Source organism: Apostichopus japonicus, chromosome 1, assembly GCF_037975245.1.
Source record: "Apostichopus japonicus isolate 1M-3 chromosome 1, ASM3797524v1, whole genome shotgun sequence".
Classification (NCBI taxonomy): Eukaryota; Metazoa; Echinodermata; class Holothuroidea; order Aspidochirotida; family Stichopodidae; genus Apostichopus; species Apostichopus japonicus.
In genome coordinates this window covers 491,461-503,681 of record NC_092561.1, presented here as the reverse complement: position 1 = coordinate 503,681, position 12,221 = coordinate 491,461, and the positions used below count along the sequence as shown (strand labels likewise).

The window sequence follows — 12,221 nt, the reverse complement described above, 5'->3', positions numbered from 1 at the left end:
GACTGACAGTCTACCATAGATGTGACTAGTACCTGACCACAAGGAAATAGATCAGACTGACAGTCTACCATAGATGTGACTAGTACCTGACCTAGCTTGAACAGCAAGGAATGTCAGAAATCATAAGTAATTTGCTCACGGCAAAAATGGGACGATGAGTTCCTTCACCTTAACAGAAACATAGAGAAGATCTGACAAATTTGACAGTAAATGAAATACTAATTGGAGGCTTAAACTGACTAAAATACAAACAATTTGGAAATATCTATAGCAGGTGATATCAAACCACATTTGAATTCAGAAAGGTAAATTAAAAAAAAAAACAGCGAAGTACCTGCTGTCTTAACACTTCCAATAGCTCTGGTAAGTTCTTTTCATTTAACGCATCTTCCACCATCTTGGTCCAAAACGCTTGGCAACCAGCGATGACTATCTGACCAGGCCAGTTCAGAACCCACTCCGTTCTGGGAGTCTAAAATAAAAGACAAAATTCAAGAGTTCAATGTCTCGTAGTTAAGCTTTATTTGTAAACCTTGACCCTGCACCTCTCAAATAATTCCAAGATTTTGAAAGTGACACAAGTAAAAACTATTATATCGAATATGTTAAAAACGATTTGCGGTAAGATGAATTCATGAAAGTTCTGATAAATTGAAGCAAAAATTAAAATCAATATGGAAAAAGGACCTTTGGATATTCTTCGAGTGCATCTCCGAGAATCTTCCTCAGACTCTCCTTCATGACCCTCTCTACCTCCAGCAGCCAGTCCTCGACGTTACCGTTAGGGTAGAGCTTCTCGGACAGTGGCACCATCTCACCCTCCCCAGAATACATCTCCGTAATTTGGAGGTCGTCCTCAAATTTAAGCTGTTTGCAAAAAAAGAATTGCGAAGTGAGAAAGTAAAATATTCAGATTTGCTGGAATATGGATAATTCTCAATGTTAAATGATACCTAAATCTATGGGGATTGTGTTTTGGGGGTTTGTTTCAGTCTAGTATTAAATATAAAATATTATAATATATAATAGGCAGATCAAATTCAATGCAAAACTTAATAAAAAATTCAAGTTACAAGTGAAATAATCAAGATATAAATGTTGAAGAAATGAAAGATTAATCAGCTAAAGATGTAAGATAGTTCACCATTGTGGATGAACCTCCCCCCATCCCCCCCCCCCCCTAACCATTCTTTACCCTTTCATACGTTTTATAGAAGATGTTAGAAACTACTTAGGAAATGAAGTTCTGAAAACTGCCATTAGGCCCATATATATTATCTTTGCATAAAGGATTATCGTTACCAGAAACAATACTGCTATTGTCTAGCTAATTTGCCAAATGTCACAAAAGTGGTTCACATAGAATTCAAATCAAATATTTCTGGAGAGTGAAGATGCTTTTACACGAAAAGGAAATAAATTCATAGTCAGGAATTGGAAAAATTACAACTAAATTAAAGTGAACAATTTTGCCATACCATGACAACTTTAATATTTTATTTTCCCTACAACACTGGCGGGCAAGAATGGAACATGAACATAGCTTCTTTATAATACCTTGGCGATATTCTCAAAGCACTTTCTGAGATGAGGCTGAACAGCCGTTGGATCTTTAGTCTGTGAAAGAATCTCAAGCAGTTCATCATCGGACAAGAAGTAGAACCTTGGGAAGGAGGCCCTTTTGGTTTCCAAGTACTCGCTAAGACCCTTTTGGACTTGATCCAGCAGTTTGTTACATTCTTTCAGGTTTTCCAGTAGTCTGGCATCTGGACAGAGAGATATCACCTAGAAAAACAAAAATAGAAATATCACTTTATTTAAAATTATGAAGTACTTAAAGGGTGGATGTCCATTTTAGTAATTTCATACTTTGTACCTGTGTCGGTACTGACCATGAAATTGTTTCAACTACCAACGCAATTGGTTTATTTCTGTTTGAAGCTATATTTACTACAATCCTTGAAACTAATGAATAATATAAATAGAGTTCCTTGCATCGTTAAAAGCCTTGTACGAAGACTCGAGTCAGTCTGATTCTTCAGAAGACAACCATCTAGCTAGCAGCAGCAGACAAGAGTTTGAAACTTGAACAAAGAAATATACAACCCCCCCACCCCAAAAAGAGAGAGAGGGCAGGTGGAGCAGAGGGGGGGGGAATGGATGTTTTGTGTAATTTTGTGTTACTTCAACACATTTTAAAGATACTTCAACACATACAAAACAAACAATTGGCAAGTTATTGATGGGAACAAGAAAATAACCCTTAAAGAGAAGGAACTGTCTGTACTTTTATTGCACATTAAAGCAGAGATTTAAGTTTCATCTCTCAAAACCAACCTGTGGATTATCTTTGGCATTCTTCATTATCCGTCTCCACATCCTGTCCATGGTTTGGTATCGTTTGCCCTCCACCGGCAGCTGACGGTTGATGTCATCTGAACTGAAGATAGGCTCCAAGTACAACCACGACCTTTGACACACCAGCCATTCATCCAGTACATCCTAAAGTGAACATAAAAGTCATGAGCAAACATGTGTTCTTCATAATTTCCATTTACTGCATAACTCAGAGGATAATTATCTCTCAAACATAATCTTTCCTTATCCGACTAATCATTTATTCTTGAATTAAGCTCTTATCTAATGAAAGGTTTTTGTATCCAAGGAGAGGCTTTAACAGATGGAAAGCCAACTTTTTGACCATTCTCATCACCCAATGCTCTACTATCATCCACCCCCACCCCCCCCCCAAATACAACACTATAACACTTTGAATTTACATGTCCTATCTTCACCTCTGACTCCGCCCTCCTTGTTCCACCCACCCTACTCTCAAAAACAGCATCCCAGACTTTTTTGTCAGGCCACCCAAGTAAACCTGAATTTAAAACCAAAAAAGTAATCTCAGCATTAATATGTAATGTATTATTTTTATCCTGCCACAGTCCATCACCCCCCCCCCTCCCTCATCCCCCATTCTCTTGGGAAACAATTCTTTGCCCTCCTAACTGGTAAACTAACTGTCTGGCTATATTCACCTGTGTCATCCTGAGTTTTCCTTCCCAGGTGTTGATTCTCTCTTCAAATGGTTTCTTGAACGGTGAGAATGACATACTCTGTGTCATTACTATGTGGTCGTCCAGCAGCTGAGTGCATTCGTCTGATCCTTTCATTATGAACGTCCCAGTGTCCTTGTACGGCATGATCTCAAACATGACCGGCTTCCACTCTCCTTCCATCTTATCCAAGGCCTAGTATACGAAAAAAAACATTACAATAACAGTCATAATTATAATTGTGATATAAATATTTCAAATATTCAGATGATTTTGGGGATAGCTAAGGGATGGTGACGACCTTGAATAATAAAATAATAACAGACTGAAAAATACAAAAGGGAAAATGATTATCTTTTGTTTTATTTGAAACTTTTTTCCCAAAGTTTGATTTAATAGTAGGAATGTTATCACTGATATTATAGGTATTGGTTATCAATTTATGAGTGGTTGATATAGATCAATCAATCAATCAATCAAAAATGTTTCCAGCAAGTCAACAATGTTGCATTGGTATAACACTGATGCTGACTGTGTTAGGTTTTTGTCTACTGGTATTGATTATATATGTATATATAATATTCTGCATGTTACACAGAATATTCAATACATATTGGATATATTGATTGTACATTGCTCTTTATCAATACAAAAATCAGCATATCCAGTGAGACAAGGCTAACATCTGTCTGAATTAGTTCTACACTAAACCAACTTCCACTTCAAGTTCGATTAAAATTCTTCAGGTAACGAAGGAAATCACAGAGATTCTGATCGTATATTGGAAATCCAATCAATAAAATCCTTCAGTAAGACACCACCCTAAACATCGACCAACTTATAACTGTCAGGATATGCCATGAAAGTACAGTATAACTACCTACACCTATCCATCAACCATTTAACTATGAATAACACCAATACCACACACACATACCCAAGCATCTCAAGTGCAACAATCTAAACCCTAGAAAATAAAGAGAGACTTTACCTATAAATAATATAAAACCGACTCACCTGTTCGATAGAATACTCTTTGCCGGCGATTTCTGCCACTTTGGCTATCTTGTCGATATGTTCCGAGAGATTCATTTCCAAACACTTGCTGAAGGTCAGAGTTGCCTTTGGTACGATGGTGAAGCCAAGCTCCCCTGAGAGGAGTTCCCAATGACGGCTCCTCATACCAGGGTTACGCAGCCCTTGGATGAGCGGGATGAAGGGACGGAAGTCATCCACCGCCTGACGGATCTCTTGTGCTACATGTTGCACACCTGAAGAGAATCACCGGACAGGGGTATAACGTTATCAAGATTGAAGTTTTGAAAAGTTTTACACGACATACCCACAATTAAAAGCAAAAATGGAAACCTTTTAATACCAAGATCCTGAGTCTACACCAACAACCTATTCTCTCGGTCATCTTAAATACTTGCTAGTATCAACTAGATTCACAACATACATATATGTTTCGATCATACTGCCTATTATGTCCCCAATATCTGACCAAACCAAAAAAAAACCACAAACAAATAATGACCGCTGTAAAATACACTGAAGTACATTATTATGTCAAGTGCATAACTCAGCTAAATATTATACAATAGGAGAATCAGTGAAGGCAACAAATTATATACCCCTTTCTTTAAATATAAATAAATATAACAATTTGTTTTTGTTTAATTTAATTTTTCTCAATTTCAAATTTATTTCTCATATGTTGTACAAGTTAAATACAATATAACATTACAGTAGGAAGGTTAACATATGAAGGACACTAGAAAAAAAAGTAATGCTGTTATATCAGCTAGTGACGATACTAAGCCATACTTGTTCATACCTGGAATGTCTTTGAAATGTTTCACGCATTTATGCATAGTTTTGAAGGAATCCATGACCTGTTTGTCGCACTGCTCCGCGTCGATGGTGGTCAGGGGGTCGTTCATCCAGCTATCGTGCCATTTCATCCAATCAGAAGTGGTCAACCAGAGGTTCTTGAAGGGTTCAAAATCCCGCACTAGTTTGGCTAGTTTATCATACTAAAGACGAAGAAAATAGAAACACAGCGATGAAATGCTTTGTTTTAAATTTATGCTGTTTCAGGGGGAAAGATATACAGGAGTCAGTGGTTCTTTTTTTTGTAACTTTATTCAAAAGTAGAAAATTGTTCATTGATAGCAGGAATTTTTTTTACAGTGAGAATTTTAAATTTCACAGACCTTTACATCCCAAAACGTAAATGATTTTATCAAATAACGCACTGTGGTTGCGATTTAATGAATGTGAGGAATGTGTCTTCCCACAATCCATTGTAATGTAATTTTCAATGAAAAGAACACAAAAAGAGAGATTTTGTAATTGACTGGTTTGTCTTACATTTGTGATGGGCATTTCAAAGAGTCGTTCTCTGTTGTTGTACATCGCAGCCAGCTGTTGGCATTCCTTGAGCTGTTTGTTCACCCTCCTGACCTCATTAGCAACCTCATGAGCCTTGTTGATGTCTGTGTGAGCTGCAAACCCAGCCACAACCATCTGATATTGAAGGCAAAACACAAATAGAAATCAGATTCAAGAAAGAAATGAAGAAGGGGGTATATCTTCCCCAAACACTCATATGTAGGTATCACAAAATATATTGGTAGTCTTACTGAATTACATGCAATGTGAAGCATTTCATCCAGCATGTTAAACTATTTTAAATGGACCCACATTAGCAGCAGCAAAACCGAAGAAGGGTAGGGAGAGGAGAGGGTGAGGGGAAGGAGTAAGATGAGGGTGGAGGGGGATTGAACTGGAGTCCAAATGCCCTCTTACAGTCTGTAGGCAGAAAAAGCTACATTGGCTTGAAGCTTACAGCCAACCTTTGAACAAAAATATAGGGTAAGAAAGGTCAATCCACGGAACCACCTCCGATATGTCTTAAACTGAGCTAGGAACAGGGAAATTACAAATAGCAGTCTGAAAGAATAGACAAGTAGACTACATATATTAAGCTTGTACCTACTAATTGGAATTAGTTGATTCAACCCCTATCTATAATACACTTCCTACTAGAATTTTAAGTAACCAAGTGTTTGCTTCTCTTCTGTACTCATGGCTGACAAATTGTGCGCGTTAATGGATAAAGTAAAGACAAGTTTAATTCCTACCTGGAGAGAGTCCAGTTTATCTTGGAAGTTATTTTGATCTGTCATTTGGATCTTGTTGAACCTCTCTTGGTCTTCTTCAAGACTGGTATAGGTCTGTTCCATCTGAAGTTCAATCTTGTGAGGCCAAGATATGGCACTCCACCTGGAAATGAACAAAAAAAATATATATACAAAGGAAAAAGAACAATAGTTAACAATGTTATGAACAGGCTTGTAAACAACAGGTACAAACAGAGCCAACAGCACAATTTTTTGCTGTTTACCTGTTAACTGTTTTCAAAGAATTGAATAATCGCTTAAGAAACTGTTGGTGCAGCTAGAAGGGACATTGTGACTTAGTGTTCTCTGTTACATGTTCTTGATGACAATATATCTGTACAGAATCAAACAACAACCAAGAGAGAAAGAATGCAACCAACACAGTGCATAAGGGTAAAGAACCTTTGACAAAATCTTTGTCAGGAATTTAAATATTCTGGTCCAGCTGGTGGGATTTTGGTGAACTTAGCAAGGGGGTGGGGGGAGGGGAGGGGGACACATCCCCTTTACAGCAGATACATGCCATCAATGCTTTCCTTACTTGAGATTAAAGTCATCTGTGGAGAGGCTGTAGTAGAATTCCTCTATCAGTTCGTAATCTGTCATGGCTTTATCGATCAACTCCTGATGCTCTTTCAGTTTCTCCGGGATGGTCTTCATCCATTCCTTCTGCTCGGCGAGATCCTCGATGCAGTTTGGTTTGTCGTAGAGACGGCGGGAGACGGATTTGAACTCTTCACAGGCCTGGAAAAAATATCCAATTCAATGTGATGCTTTATCAGATCTAAGACTCTTCACAAACACACATGTAAGACCCTCAAGTAGAAAAATTGTATTCCCAAAAGTCCTAATTTTGTAACACTAAGGTGCCACCATCAATTGACTTGAATTTATGGTCTTCTATACCGTTTACTTTTCTGCAGTGAATGTGAACAATGAATGGCCTGTTTCCTCATCCATACATTAGCATTGTGTGTTAAGACATACATTCTCATAATGTATGTCATATTACTAGGTAAGATTCTAGTTTCATATTCTTAAAGTTTCTTCTTGTATTCCCCTTACAAACAGCATAAACTGAATTCCACTCTGAATCAATTCCTCCAGAACTGATGGTAGAGTGTTAATACACCTATAATAATAGAGCTTTATTATCCCCAAAAGTTTAGTCATTTCACAAAGAATGATGCAAAATTTATTTAACAGAGTTCAAAGAAACATCCACAAGCATACTCTACAAACTGCCAGCCATTCTAATTTCAAGTCATATTAATACTCATAGGCACACCATACTGCCAAGTAGCACACTCACGTCTTCGGCCTGTGTCCTCAGTTTCTTGGCCAGTAGTTCAAGCAGAGCATTTGCCATGGCCTTTCGTTTCTTGCTGAGTCCTTGCCTGACACTCTCTGTGTTGACATAGAATGGACCGATCATGATGTTGCTAGGAATAACATTCTCCAGAACCTCCTTTTCTTGTAGGTGCATCTCAATCTCCTGCTTCACCTCAGATGCTGTGTGCTCTTTGGAGCTATAGTCTCTGTCAATTTGAAGGGAAAGAAATGTTACAAGATTTATTTTAGGCATCAGTTCACACCTTGCAAGGTGTAACTACACACCTTGCAAGGTGGGATTACACACATTGCAATGTGTAACTACACAGGTTGCAATGTGTAACTACACACCTTGAAATGTGTACCTACACACCTTTTTAAGGTGTATCTGCATACCATGTAAGGTTTAACTACACACCTACACTCCATTGCAATACAAATGTCTAACATGTGATTTGTGTCCCAAAAGGTAAATGCACATTACAAGAAGGTAAAAACCTAACTATTTTAATTGATAATGAATGTGCAGACCTTCAAATATAATATTACCAGATAATTTATATTATTACAATATGACTTCTTCTAATTTACTCACTCAATGTAGTCGTTAATTTCCAGGTTATTCAGCTCTAGGTACTTTTCGTAAGCTCTCGCATAGGCTCTCATTGGGATCAGGGCCTTGCTTATCGCCATGGTGATGGTGTCCCTCAGTTCCTCTACCTTTGGTTCGTGTTCCCCTACGGACTCAAGGAGGGGTGTGTCGGCCCAGAATATATCCTCCAAGACATACTGAGAGGAGGCAGAGAGGAGAACATGGTTTTCACTTAGCATGCAGGAGTGTGGATTAGGAATAACAAACTAGGCTAGAATTTCTAAAATATTTAATACAGATAAAAAATAAAAAAGGAAACACTTTGATCTTCTTTTTCATCTTGATAGCATGTTTCATTGCTGAGAAGAAAAAAAACATTGTGGGTATTGCTTCATTTTATTTGGTACGTAAGTCAAATTATTTGTGATGTTACACATGGACAATGCATCAAACTGTCTTAAAACGTTTTTTATTTTTTCTTCTTTTCCACTTATGAAATAAAGGCCCTTCCAATATCGAAGTCTCTGTTTGATTTTGACTAAGCAACAGAATGGTAAAATAATCTCCAGTTTGTACACAGTTTCATAACTTTCCTATTACTGAAGCATTGTTATCCATTTGAGTACATCAAAATCGACATTTTACGTTCACATTTGCTTAAAACTGTACAAATTAAATATCAATATATATGTTTTTTTCCAAAGCATACCTTTTCTAATTGTGGTACATTGTGTGTAGCTGCAATGCCTTTGTTAAACAGAGATATCAGAACCGAGGCAAAGCTGGTCAGGTTGGTTGTGTAATGGCTGCCTTCCTTGTCCAAAATAAGGTCCACATAAAACAGACAATTTTTCTTTGGTCTGAAATTAAAATTTCAGGAGGAAAAAGGGAGTTAATAAGTGATATGCTGTACAAATGATGGGATACAACTATGCATCAAAACATGAAGAATGTATTTGGCTAATATGTCAAAATGCAAACAAGAATAAACAATACAGTTTAGTAAAGAAACAGTATAAAGGTAAAGATGATTTATATTTCTTTTTTAGCAAATTTTGGTGCTTCATAGAAGTAAACAAAGGTATGATAAATTTGGGCTTTATACATCTCTATTAATGTGTTCAAAGTTTAGCCTTGAAAAAAATTATAAAATATTGACTTAAGATGAGGTTAAGCAAGCAAAATATTTCTAACTCCCCTAAAATGTTCATTTTGATTTTGGTATCTGAAAATTAATTAAATTACAAGATTTTTTACATGTGAATTTGCAAGCAAGGTTTTAATCGAGTCTACACTTTCAATGCTTTTTTTTGTGGAATTTGAAGAGATAACTTACTTAAACTGGCTGTGAATGAGATTCATTCCCCATTCCATCTCCCCTGACAGCTCCAGTACTGAGAACGCAGCGTCCAGTAACATCTGAGTAAAACTGACTAACGAATCCTGCACCAGATACCTCAAAGAATCCTGCAAACAAAACGGTAAATTAACTAAAAAATGCGAGATAAGGTCTTACAATCATGCTGTCCCTAAGGTCTGTTAACAGTTATCAATACCACAAGAGACTTGGATACTAATCTCTCCAAAATAACACCGAGATCAAACTGAAAATTACAGAGACCGTCAGAAAGAGCACTAAATGTGTTTATCTAATAACCACCCCTGGCACCCCCCCTCCAAAAAAATAAAATAAATGCAACTGCAAAATTTATATTAAAATTTACAATCAGCAGTCTGACTATCGGCAGTAATAATTGAACAACTTGGCTGCAAGTTTAATCCAGTTATTCTGTAGAATAATCACAGTAGAACAGATAACAAAAGACATCTCTCAGACGAGACAAAAGGGTTTCAAATCCCAAATTCTTCTAAACGAAATAAACCTATTGTAGGGAAATCTTGTTTACAATTGTTCACTTCCAGCCACATGCCTTTGCTTTTCACCCAATCTTGTTTTCCTTTCCAACATTAAACCTAAAATCTTTGTAGTTGAAAAGTAGCCATTTTGCCAATAATAAATCTTGAGGTGAAAAAAGTTGGTAAAGTGATTTATTTGATTCACAGCTAATCATCAAACTTTCAAAACTAATTTACAACCCCCGACCCCCCCCCCCCGGTGAAGAGAAGATGGCTGACCTACCTGCATGCAAAACTTAACCATTTCCATGAAGCTTTTAAGCTTAGATCTTTGGTAGACTTCCCAGTTAGTCTCATGTAGGTTGTACCAGCCTTTACCTACATCTCTGAGACTGGTCCTAATGGCTGCTCTCAGAGTAGCGATCCAACTGTCCTTCAGGAATAATTGTACCTTTGAACACAGATAAAAATAATATGAAAAAGACCATGTCCAGAACTTGCGATATAAACAAATGATTTATTCTCATGACAGAAGTGACCAAGTTTGCAATTTTATAAATGTTTTGTGAAACCCAATCTTAATTTATGCTATATAGGGAGTTACCCAAAGTTCATTAATATGAAGAATTCCTTCACTTTTTTACCATCAAGATGATACTTCCTTCAAATGCTTTTATCTTTTCTTTGAAAAGCTACATATGTTCAATTTAACACTGAACACTTCAAGTGAATATATTCAAGTACACTTCTCTCTGAAGAAATGCAGTGATAAAAAACTGAGATGAATGGAACTTCTGGCTACGGAAACAAATTTGGACCCTCCATTTTCTTTTATTTCTCCAGTTCCTTTTCTATTAAAAAGACAGGTTATTTTGGACATACCTGTGAGCTTGCTTGGCTCTGAGTTTGTTCAAACTCTTCCAATCTCAAGTATTTTGTCATCGGAACATGAAAGAGAGACATGGCAGAGACTTTGTTGCATTCCGCCCTCACTTTGTTCATCGCAAAAATAGCCTCCTCGCGTGTCAACAATGAGTTAAACGCAAAATTATCGTACTGCTCTTCAAATGGATAGGACGGCACATCGGGATGAAACCCTGGTGATTGGAAATTAAGATAGATATGTTATTAATATTTCATGCAAGAAGAACTTTGATGATAGTAATCAATAGCTGGAAAATAACACAACAACGGCATCTCCAAAATAGATTGGCATCGATTCCACCTAGCTGTTGGGGAAAGTCAAATTCTTGGAAAGCTTAAAATGCCATGCATTTGTAAACTGATTCACGATCAAAGAAAACGGCATTCATTGCATGGTCTTATTACATAATGTGCATGCATACATTGGTGTACTTTACATATACAAACCAGATTGCTTAGGATACACCCTGTTGTGCTCCACAGTTTCACAAAAAAAAAACACACTGCTGGTGTGCAGACATAATCCCCATTGTTTGATACTGATTCAGCATTGATACTAAGTTGATACTGATACTTGATAGTTTGATACTGATTCAGCCTTGATACTTTGAGACTTGATAGTTTGATACTGATTCAGCCTTGATACTTTGATACTGATAGTTTGCTACTGATTCAGCCTTGATACTTTGATACTTGATAGTTTGACACTGATTCAGCCTTGATACTTTGATACTGATACTCCATAGTTTGATACTGATTCAGCCTTGCTACTTTGATACTTGATAGTTTGATACTGATTCAGCCTTGATACTTTGATACTTGATAGTTTGACACTGATTCAGCCTTGATACTTTGATACTGATACTTGATAGTTTGATACTCATTCAGCCTTGATACTTTGGTACTTGATAGTTTGATACTGATTCAGCCTTGATACTTTGATACGGATACTTGATAGTTTGATACTGATTCAGCCTTGAAACTTGATACTGATACTTGATAGTTTGATACTGATTCAGTCTTGCTACTTTGATACTTGATAGTTTGATACTGATTCAGCCTTGATACTTTGATACCGATACTTGATAGTTTGATACTAATTCAGCCTTGATACTTGATACTGATACTTGATAGTTTGATACTGATTCAGCCTTGCTACTTTGATACTTGATAGTTTGATACTGATTCAGCCTTGATTCTTTGATACTGATACTTGATAGTTTGATACTGATTCAGCCTTGATTCTTTGATACTGATACTTGATAGTTTGATACT

At 36.8% G+C, this 12,221-nt stretch overlaps 1 protein-coding gene across 2 annotated transcripts in view; it reads right to left on the bottom strand.

Annotated features, from left to right (window-relative positions):
- LOC139969552 (dynein axonemal heavy chain 1-like) overlaps positions 1-12,221 on the bottom strand; it is a 65,668-nt gene that overhangs the window by 47,549 nt on the left and 5,898 nt on the right. For both annotated transcript variants that reach the window (XM_071974674.1, XM_071974755.1), the window contains exons 8-23: positions 10,905-11,119; positions 10,306-10,473; positions 9,502-9,632; positions 8,875-9,025; positions 8,169-8,362; positions 7,554-7,779; positions 6,783-6,985; positions 6,203-6,344; positions 5,430-5,585; positions 4,894-5,092; positions 4,074-4,327; positions 3,039-3,251; positions 2,338-2,502; positions 1,558-1,785; positions 688-867; positions 335-472 (exon numbers count right to left, since the gene is read on the bottom strand). In XM_071974674.1, coding sequence (XP_071830775.1) covers positions 335-472; positions 688-867; positions 1,558-1,785; positions 2,338-2,502; positions 3,039-3,251; positions 4,074-4,327; positions 4,894-5,092; positions 5,430-5,585; positions 6,203-6,344; positions 6,783-6,985; positions 7,554-7,779; positions 8,169-8,362; positions 8,875-9,025; positions 9,502-9,632; positions 10,306-10,473; positions 10,905-11,119 — 2,963 coding nt within the window. The remainder of the gene's footprint in view (positions 1-334; positions 473-687; positions 868-1,557; positions 1,786-2,337; positions 2,503-3,038; positions 3,252-4,073; positions 4,328-4,893; positions 5,093-5,429; positions 5,586-6,202; positions 6,345-6,782; positions 6,986-7,553; positions 7,780-8,168; positions 8,363-8,874; positions 9,026-9,501; positions 9,633-10,305; positions 10,474-10,904; positions 11,120-12,221) is intronic.